A 10,782-nucleotide genomic window follows, 5' to 3' on the forward strand; every position below is an offset into this window, starting at 1 on the left:
TGTTTCAGTAATGATATTTTCTAGCATTTTCTATAAAACTATATCATTTTCCTATGTTTGGTAACAATCTTAAATGGGTTAAAAAACAATCTCATAACTTCTCTTATTTAGCTTGCCGTGAAATAGAGTTATGTTCCACACACACATAAAAAAAGTGGAAAACAATCTTTAAAAATAAATCATACTTTTTATGTTGACTAAAACAATGGGTCGCATTGGAGGCAGTAGACCCAAGTTAAGTCCTTGGGAGCATAAGGTGTACAAAGTACATATTTACACTCAAGAACCGCGGCTCACAACTAGAGAACTAATCTGCTTCCTGGTTTCATTGATTGATTAATTTTTAAACAATGAGACCAATATAGAGACGGTTAATGATTGGACCAATAATTCTCCTGAGATTTTAAAAATAGAGTATGTTGTATCTTAGAATATGATGCAACCAAACATCTTTACTAGTATTACTTGTAAAGACATGTCGTTATTGGTGCTATACAAGTTTCATATAAATTCACTTTTATTCTATACCAATTACAATATAACATAATCAAAACCATAATAAGTCCTGCTTGTGAATATGATTTTGATTTGTTCGTGACTTGATGGAAAGAGAGAGTTAGGATTTGAAGGGTAATGTTTATTATACACACCCTATTACACCTATTCTTACACACAAACTTGAAATGCATTGAAATCATGACTTGAAGTCATAATTTCCAAGTTAGAAATTGTGACTTGAAGTCACAATTTCAGTGCATTTCAAGCGTGTAATAGGGTGCGTACTAGTATTTTTCCTTGAAGTAAACACCAAATCCTGGAATAGTAGTCACAAATCATCCTCCTCACCATTCATTGGCATAAAACCATGATGATGTGTAATGTTAGCCGTTAAAACATGTTGGCAATGTACCAAAATGCCACTGCTACATGCTCCTACACAGCAGCACATGAAAACAAACAATATTCTATATTCACGATGCAGAGGGTTCGGCTCCATCATTGAGAGCACAGCAAACAGTTGCTTTATGATGTCCTTGATACGTCTTGATATCTTCACCAGTTGACATGGACCAAAGTCTTGCTGTCGTATCAGAGGAAGCTACATGGATAAGGGATAGAGGTGCCAAATTAAAATGCATCATAATTGAAATCGTAATAATGAATAAAATTCATGACGAGCAGTTTTTCGTATGATTCTAGCAAATGTAGAAGTTAGAAATAATAATTATATGCCAAGTAACTTGAACCCCAAGGGAGCACAATTGGTTGGAGATCATGCCTAGAAAAGTGGAGGTCACTAATTTGAATCTCCCTTTCCTCTTGGGACCAAAAACTCACAAATCCAAAAAGATAAAACACTCGAATGAAGATCTGTTAAATAAGAGTCTTAGCTTAAACCCTCAAGTGGCAGATACAAATCCTATACCCAGATTCTCTAAAAGACTTCTAGAGTCTATCAATGGTCTAATACTCAAGAGTTTTTAATACTAGTACCTGTTATAAGAAAGGCACCATCTACTGAGAACACACAGTCCCATACCCAACGTTGATGACCTGGGAAGCACATGGAAAAGTAAAATCAATATCACCAGGCTCAATAGAACTATTAGGGTCTATTTGTGACATCAAAACAAATAAATCACAAATACCTATTAGAGTTTTCTCCAATGTGAAGCCATCAACATTCCATATCTTGACAGTGTGGTCAGAAGATGCAGTTGCCAGATATCTGGAAAATGTAATGGCAGCAGAAATTAGCTAACATCTAATCGCACCAAGAACACTAGGCAGGAATAAAGACTGAATATATAAAAATATAAATGATGCTAAAAGAAAAGAAAAACAAAGACATAATACAAGGAGTTGAACCTGTGTGGCTCACAGAACTCGGGCGAAAGAAGGCATTTGAGAATATATCCCTTGTGTGCTTGCAGCTTATGAAGTGGCTCAAAGTTTGTCATAGTCTGCAAGAAAATCCATTTTATGTAGCATAAGTCAAATACGATTTTGGGTAACATATACAGCTCAACTCAACAAAGCCTTATCATTGGCTTGTCAAGTGCATGAAGGTGCTACCTGGGTCCCTCGCAACAAGCGCCAAACATAACACGTCCCATGATTATTTGCTGCAACTACCAAGCTCCCATCCCACATTACAGTTAGAGATCGTACGGCTGTATCAACCTCTGGCACCTAGATAGAGACCATAGAATAATGATATACATACCTCTTTTATGAGAGAGAGAGAGGGAGAGAGATGAAATGCCAAAAGCTTAAGCCACACAGCAATTAACATCATCTTTAGGGGAAGTTTCTGATGAGATTTGTCTTTGACTTGTCTAAACAAACTCCCTTTGATTGGAGGGGGGCCATTTTGTTATGTTAGGGTTTAGGATACCGGTAAAATGCAAAATTGCTTGCCCACAGCACAGATTACAGTTTTGTGCCTGTGGCTATGCATTTTGGAGTCACTGGCTGTGCATTTTAGTCAGTTTTCTATTAGAGGTCTCCATATATTTTCAGCTGCTCTCTTAACAAAGCAATTCTGTTGGAGGGGAAGAGGAGTCGGAGAGGTAGAACTCCTTTTCGTTTTGAAAATATGTGGTTGAGGGTGGAGAATTTTGCTGATAAAGTGAAGGCTTGGTGGGCATCTTATTTGTTCCTAGGAACTCCTAGTTTTATACTAGCAAAGAAGTTGGCAGCTTTGGAGTTGGATCTAAAAAAGTGGAACGAATCGGAGTTTGGCAATGTCTCTTTCAAGAAACAACAACTCTGGAACAAATTGAATGTTTTGGATGTTAGAGAGGAGACTCATCCTTTAACAGCCGAGGAAAAGTTAGAACAAGTTAACCTCCGTACCAATATTGAAAAGCTCACTCTTTTAGAAGAGATTAGTTGGAGGCAGAAGTCTAGGGTACTGCACTTGAGGGAAGGGGACGCCAACACCAGATTTTTTCACAAAATGACTAATTCCAATAGAAGAAATAACGGTATTATGAGCCTTATGGTTGATGGTAGCTTGCCTTCCAATCAAGGTATGATTGCTGATTGTATTAGCCCCAATTCTTCATGAATTTATACTCTGAGCAGCAAGTTGATTGACCATTTTCAGAAGTCTCGGTATTTCCAATGATATCCAACGATAATGCAGACTGGCTAAATAGACTCTCTTTGAGGAGGCAGCAATTTTTGATGTCATACAGAATTTTAATGGTGATAAATCACCTGGACCAGATGGGTGTTTCCAATGGCTTTCTTCCAAGCTTGCTGGGGATTCTCAAACCTGATATTATGGCTGTGTTTCATCATATTTTTGCTAAAGGTCAGTTTGAGAAAAGTTTGAATGCAACATTCATCACTCTCATCCCTAAAAAAATTGCAAGGATTTTCGCTCCATTAGTCTTGTTGGGGGGTTTATAAAATCATTGCTATGGTCTTAACTACCAGACTTCGCACAGTCATGGAAGATATAATTTCAGCTTCACAAAATGTTTTTGTGAGGAACAGACAGATTCTTGACCCTGTACTTATTACTAATGAATGTCTTGACAGTAGATTGAAAACTGCTTTGCCAGTGCTACTTTGCAAACTAGATGTTGAGAAGGCTTTTGATCATGTAAACTGGGGATTTCTTATGCAGTTACTAGAACGAAGTGGGTTCTTTGCTAAATGGAGGCGGTGGATTTTCTTCTGTATATCTACCGTTCTTGTGGGTTTTTTGAGAGTTCCAAGGGGTTGAGACAAGGTGACCCATTGTCTCCTTTGTTGCTTGTCTTGGTTATAGAAGCCATTGGAAGAATGTTGGATAAAGCTGTCCATGATGGTCACATGTCAGGCTTTCGTGCGGGCAATTTAGAGGGAAGATCGTCTCATCTTCACTTTGCGAACGACACTCTAATTTTTTGTGAAGCTGATCTAGATCAGATTTTGTTTCTCTGCATGATCGTTATTTGGTTTGAGGCGATCTCTAGATTAAATATAAATTTGGGCAAGTCAGAATTGGTTCCTGTTGGTGTGGTGCATAATTTTGACTTACTATTGAATGTCCTTCGCTGCAAACAAGGTTCTCTTCCAATGAAATATTTGGGTCTTCCTTTGGGAGCTAAATTCAAGGATAAGACAATATGGAACCCAATTCTAGAAAAGATAGAACAAAGATTAGCAGGATGTAAACGTTTTTACTTGTACTTATCCAAGGGAGGTAGAGTTACTTTAATTAAAAACACACTTATCTAATTTACCCACTTATTTTCTATCTTTATTTCCTATACTTGCTACTGTGGCTAACCGAATTGAGGAACTTCAATAGAATTTCTTATGGGGTGGCATTGGTGACGAACCAAAATTTCATTTGGTTAAATGGGCTACTGTTTGTACTCCCATTTCTTTGAGTAGCTTGAGGATAAGGAAAGTAAGACTTTTTAATGAAGCTTTGCTTGGGAAGTGGCTATGGAGATTTGAGATAGCGAAGGCTGCCCTTTAGAGGCAAGTGATAGAGGTGAAATGTGGTTGTGGATGGGGTGGCTGGTGTACTAGGTTTGTTAATGGTTCATATGGCGTTGGATTGTGGAAATATATTAGTTGGGGATGGCCTTATTTTCCACGCCACATTCTATATGTTATAGGGAATGGGTCTAGGGTGAAGTTTTGGCAAGACCGTTGGTGTGGTGAGACATCTCTTGCAGTCAGCTATCCTGAATTATTTAGATTTTGCCGAGATAAGGAGGCTAGTGTGGCTAAGCTTATGATGTTTGCTAATGGAGTCCTCTTTTAGGATGTAAGTTTCTTTAGGGGTGTGCATGCTTGGGAATTAGAGGCACTATTGAGTTTCATGGATACGGTAAATCGCTGGCCCAAGGGCTTTTTTCAAAGTGCAGGTACCCGGACTCGAACTAGAGAGCACACCCAGTCAAACCTGGGACAAGCACTTTGAGACCAAGTGCCCAACCACTTGGCCAACCCACCCAGGTTTTTCTTTAGAACTTTAATGGATTGGTTGGCTGCTTTGCGAAACCAATCATATATTTTTTTTTCTTGATTTCCTAGATTCTTGTTATTTTTGTTCTTGAATTGTTTAACCCTTGTACACTCCCTGTGTACTAAGGTGTTTGTTTTTTTATATCAATAAACTTATTACTTATCAAAAACAAAGCAATATATGGTCAGGTCGTATTACACTGTGCTGAGAAAAGTAGACAAGGCATTGTCTTTTCCTAGGCAGAGTATCTGGCAGGTGAAAGCAAAGCTTCAAGTCGCATTTTTCACTTGTATGGCATTATTGGAAAAAGTTCAGACAGTTGACAATCAAAGGAAGTGAAGTATAATTATAGATTTATAGTAGATTGGTGTTGTATGTGCAAAAATAATGGTGATACTGAATCATTTACAACTCCATTGCTGCATAGCAAGAGATCTTTGGTCTTTTGCTCTCTCTTTTTGGTGTCATATGGGTTATGCCTTACTCTAGTAGATTTGTTAAACTCGTTGGAGAGGTTGGTTGGGGAAACACAAAAATGCTACGATTTGGAATGCTGTGCTATTGGATCTTATGTTGTGTATTTTCCTTGAACAAAATTCTCAAAAATTTGGAGGACGAGAAATTGTAGTTCAAGACAAAAAGGTTCTGTTTCTTAGAAACACTATATGAATGTATGACAGCAACCTTTACATGTGTGTGTGTTTGTGCTAGCTTTTATAGAGTTGTTAAACTTTAGATGTTAGGGGTTTCATTTATATATCTGGTGACTGGAGCGGTCTGCCCTTTTTGCACACCAATGATAGTAAAACTGCCAAAAGATAATATGGCATTCCTAAATCTGCAAATCCTGATTCCTGAACAAAGGTAAAATGTACTGAAAAACAAGACAACAAAGCATACCAGTTCACAGCTACATGAATTTGCTGTTAAATCCCACACACGAATATTCCCATTCTGGTCCCCAGATATAAGTTCAGTCTGCAAGACTACATACACATTAGACATACACCCAAAAGCACCAGTACGAGCATAGTTAGGGATACATCAACACAATGCGTATATGCAAATAAATATTATAGTTACTATTACCACTACCACTAGCATAGCTAGTTAATTATTTTGAGTAAAAATAATAATTAATCTTTGAATCATTTTTAATTATTGCATTAGTCATTATGTAAAAAATTCCTCATACTTGCACATATTTTCCAATATCTCTCTTTAAAGTGGACATACCCAACAAAAGCACTAGGGAATACAATTTAATTTTTGAAGATAGAGGACAAAGAGATACAGAGAGACCAAGCAATTGAAACAAGGGATATTGATGATCAATCTTTTTTCTAGATAACTAGGTTAAATTCCCAATTCAAATGCCAAAGCATGAGCACTACAAGCAATGACATAAAACATTGCTTAATGCACTCCTCTGAAGATACTAAAGGGCTATTTGGAGAACCAGAAAAATGTGCCAGCTGGTTCAGAATCATATTTGGACAGTCTAACCAAGCAGGGGCCATGAGCTACTTTCTCTATTCTCCATACTTTCTACTGTGATAAATTATTGTTAAAAACTGCATTTCCAATCTGGAGAACCCCCTGAAACTATAATAAGTCAAATCAGGAAAAAAAAAAATTGAGATAAGTAATGAAAACTTTTATTAAAATAAAACAAACCAAGTACACTGGCGGTGTACTCAGTCAGAAGTCAAATCAGAAATTTAAGCCATTTACATAAGATGTTACAAAAATTCATAGTTGAAATGAACTTGCCAACCAAGGTACCTTAGGAGAAAAACTAAGAGATCTGAAAGAGCAACTCCGCCCACTACTTATTATAAGAATCCAAGCTTCATTACTTTTACCTATGTGTTCTCAGCAGTTATTTTGAACCTAACAACATTTTTATCTAAAGATAATATTCAAGGCTGAACCTGGTTTGGGTGCAGCACAACAGTGTTGACAGCTGCTCGGCTTTCATATTCCCGTTGACAACCTGGAGCTCTGCAATTAATCTAAATAAGAATAAATCTAAATAATATTATCAATAAGGGCATAGTATAGTAATCAAAGAATAATATATCCACCATATATTTTGGGAAATTTTAATTCACCTCAAATCCCAAATTTTTACTGTGCCATCCTCAGAACCTGAATACATCCAGTTTCCATCACATTGAAACCCCACTGCCATCACATTATTAGTATGTGAATCATAGCTCATCACCTGCCATGCCATCAAAGACAAAAGTTCACATCAGACTATGGAAGAATATATGTAAAAGGCTATTTAAAAATGTACAAAAACTATTTTGTTTTTTCTTTGACAAGTAAAAGTAAGATCAATTATGGAAGCAACGTACTGGTTGAGGGCTGTTTGAGTTTACATCAAAAAATCGAATGTGTGGATTACCAGCTGCAGCCAGGTAGTGCTTATCTGGGGTTATCTCAAGCCGATTGACATGCTGCGCACATCAAACATGGCAAATCAAGCATCACAAAATTTACAATATATGGAAAGAAAAGAAAATGATGGCCAAGAAACTGTAGGTAAGAAGGAGTACGATTAAGTTTTTTTTTTTTTTTTTTTGGGGGGGGAACTGTGACAGAAAAAGTGCTCCACTCAAGACTTATATGCAAAATTCATATATACATCTTCTGTTCTCTCAGCAACCAAATAGAGAGAAATGGAAGTATTTCCTAACTATTGTTTGCCATGTTGTATATAAAATATATATATATATATATATATATACGAAGAGGAAAAAAAAAACAATACATAGTTGAATAATTGATAGTATAGATTATGCATCTGCAATGGCCCATGACACTTATGAAGAAAGAAGTAATAATAATATCAACCAATTGTTTTGATTTGTCTTTGAATCAAAGCATCATAACCTAAGAGCATATCAAGGAATTAAAAGTTAATGTTTTTAAGGTCCATTTATCAAATTAACGGCTTTAACCATAGAATTTAGTCCAACCTAAACACGGGATTTAGTAGTATCAGTCCAACATAAAACATGCGATTAGTGAATGAAAATGAAAGTGGGTTTTTCTCTATTTCTCAATTCAGTGGTATGTGAACTTCACTAAGATCAAAATGGGTTCAATTAAAAAAAAAAAAAAGAACAAACCGAATCCTGGTAATTGATAGTACGGTAGCAGCGACCACTTTTGGCCTCCCAAAACCGAATGGAGTGATCATAGCTGGCAGTTGCAAGTATCACTGACGGTTGGCTCATTTCCTAGTAAACTTCAAAAACAAAACCAAATCCAAATCAACACAAACATATATCATAGGATTTTAGAGTGAATGAAAATTAATATATTTACCGATTACTACTGTAATAAAACCTGTGGAATTAGAATTAGGGTTGTGAGGGGTTTTGGTGATCTGCTGCTCTCAGACTTGGGGAAATGGGCATTTTTTTTTTTTTTTTTGGCTTATTGGTCTCTCTCTCCCTCTGCCGCTCAGTCTCAGAGTCTCGCACACAACACAACACTGGGCAATGGGCATATATTATTATTATTATTATTATTATTATTTTATGAGTTTAGCTCGCTGCCAATTTTTTATTATTACGGAAGTTTTGATTAAATTTATCAACTTTTGGAACAATACTCTTTTTTCTTTTGGAATAATAATATTCTATCAAGTTTCAACTTTCAATATTTGGTATACTTGTTTCTCAAAAAAAAAATTAATTGGTATACTTGCATATTAATATTTACATTGTACATCAACATCATCTTAATCTTATTCTTTGAGTTTTAAAAAAAATCTTATTCTTTTAATTTATTTACATATTTTTAAAAATATATTAATTACTAATCTAAAGGTTGAATCAATAACCTAACTATTGAACTAGTAAATCATCATATCACTCTCTTAACAATTCAATGCTTAGTTCAGTTTTGATAACTATCGATTGAACTAGTAAATCATCCTATCAATCTCTTTAACAATTCAATGCTCAGGTAAGTTTTGATAACTATCAATAAAAAATAAAAAAAACATATTGCGATCATAATGAGTTTACTACTTGTGTTAGTATATGTTAGAAGTTTCTCAAAAAAAAAGAAAGTATATGTTAGAAATATTGGACCATGCCAAACTCAAATAGAGTGTGCCTAATAATGGGTCCAACCCATTACTATATGTTGTGCCCATTGTCAAAGAGTTGCATTTCGGTCTATATATAAATGGGGCATCGGCTTATTTGTGCAATGATTGAATTTTTTTTTTTTTTGTGTGAATGCGTGGTGTTGTGACAGACTTTTATTTTCCAAGCTACAAAAGCAGTTAAGACTTCTGTTTACTTTCAATTTCTCAATTTTCTAAAAAAACCAAACAAATAGATAATATATTGATCTAGAAATTAAATCTTCCATACCAAGGGAAAAAAAAAAACAGCCCAAGGAAAGAAGGAAAAAGATATGGCCTTTTCAAAAATTATAAGCCAACAATCCTTGGCCACGCTGTGTTTTGCCGCATCTTAAAAAATGTGAACCTTTGGATCTGAAGCCATTTTACATTTTTTTTTTTCGGTAAAACATGAACAGCAATAAAAACTAAAAAATAACTATTTTGTTACAAACAATATCAGTTCTATCATAAACTAAGATACTCTCCACTACAGGTGGAGGACTCAAAAATACAGCAAAAGAGGATAAGGATGTTGTTCCCAACTTAGTCAATGCATCGGCGCATTGATTAGCTTCTCGGTAGACATGAATGACCTGTTTATTGGGGATCGCCTTTAGAAGGTTCCTACATTCCGTTAATAATGGCTCTAGAAGCAAGTTAGCAGTATTGTTATTCATAACGATAGCAACACTTAAAGCATCTAGCTCCACGATAAGATTATTCAGACCCATTTCCTTAGCCAATATCAAGTTGTCTCTTAAGGCCTAAAGCTCTACTTTGCAGCTGCTGGTGTATCCGAGCGGTCTAGCATAACCCTTTATCCACTCCCCATCATGATTTCGGAATACACCTCCTCCCCCTGCCCTTCTGAGATTCCCCAAGACAAATCCATCAGAGTTAAGTTTCACCCATCCCTCCGGTGGCCTTGTCCAACCAACTGGAAGGACAATGTTGGTTTTTTGCAGCTTGGCATTGATGCCAATGGAGTAGTACTCTGCACTATCCTTAATACATCTTTTGGAACTCATATGCTCCACCTTTCCTGTTTTGAATATAAAGTTGTTTCTGTGTAACCATAATTGCCAAACCCCCATGGCAAACAATATCTTCCAAGGAATACCCATAAGAGTTAATATCCTTCTAACAGTTAATCTCAAGCCATTGTCCAAGGGGAAGATTGAACGTGTCCCTCAGGCAGTGAGGGAATTTCAGCTCCTGCCAAAAAAAATTTGGGCTACCTCGCAGCCCCTTAGGAGATGATCAATTGTTTCATTACTCTTATGACACAAACTACATGTGGGGTCAAGATTTCAAATACAAATACCCCTTTAAAACTCAGAAAAAGCATAAATTCTTGTAACTTAACTAACATTTACTGGCGTTACCAATGAATATGTTCAGATTTCAAATCCCTAACTATTGAATTAACAAAATAGAAATTCCAAAAAAAATTAGCCCAAATATTATTCTCTATCGTTTAAAAACATTTTTTTAGAAAAAATGTATATATTTTCAAGTGTTTGGTTATGTTCCTAAAAATGTATTAGAAAACATTTTCAAATGGTTGGTTGCATTCTTAAAAATGATCCAAAAAAATACCATCTTCGACTAGGCTGCTTCAAAATTTTGATTTCAATGGACGACGACAAAT

The 10,782-nt window shown here is 35.8% G+C and overlaps 1 protein-coding gene across 4 annotated transcripts; it reads right to left on the reverse strand.

Moving 5' to 3' along the window:
* Positions 1-499: 499 nt before the first annotated feature.
* LOC142610710 (target of rapamycin complex subunit LST8-1) lies at positions 500-8,499 on the reverse strand. 4 transcript variants are annotated; one of them, XM_075782622.1, is made up of 11 exons: positions 8,318-8,499; positions 8,119-8,237; positions 7,342-7,443; positions 7,093-7,205; positions 6,913-6,982; positions 5,879-5,956; positions 2,077-2,193; positions 1,870-1,964; positions 1,650-1,729; positions 1,495-1,554; positions 500-1,099 (listed from the first exon to the last, which is right to left on the reverse strand). In XM_075782622.1, exons 2-11 carry the CDS (start codon positions 8,224-8,226, stop codon positions 972-974), a joined length of 951 nt encoding a protein of 316 aa, XP_075638737.1. In that variant the 5' UTR covers positions 8,227-8,237; positions 8,318-8,499; the 3' UTR covers positions 500-971. The 4 variants fall into 4 exon arrangements, with proteins under 4 accessions (XP_075638737.1, XP_075638739.1, XP_075638738.1 ...); XM_075782624.1 differs by having other exon boundaries at positions 8,119-8,229; positions 8,318-8,488; XM_075782623.1 differs by having other exon boundaries at positions 8,339-8,478.
* Positions 8,500-10,782: the final 2,283 nt, after the last annotated feature.

Source organism: Castanea sativa, chromosome 9 (assembly GCF_040712315.1).
Source record: "Castanea sativa cultivar Marrone di Chiusa Pesio chromosome 9, ASM4071231v1".
Classification (NCBI taxonomy): Eukaryota; Viridiplantae; Streptophyta; class Magnoliopsida; order Fagales; family Fagaceae; genus Castanea; species Castanea sativa.

Excerpts from the sequence above, each read along its gene's own strand:
- LOC142610710 (XM_075782622.1), bottom strand. The coding sequence starts at position 8,226 with ATGAGCCAACCGTCAGTGATACTTGCAACTGCCAGCTATGATCACTCC. Across the intron at positions 5,957-6,912 it reads TTGTGCTGCACCCAAACCAG|ACTGAACTTATATCTGGGGA; the intron begins GTTCAGCCTTGA and ends GTAGTCTTGCAG. Across the intron at positions 1,965-2,076 it reads GCTTGTTGCGAGGGACCCAG|ACTATGACAAACTTTGAGCC; the intron begins GTAGCACCTTCA and ends ATTTTCTTGCAG.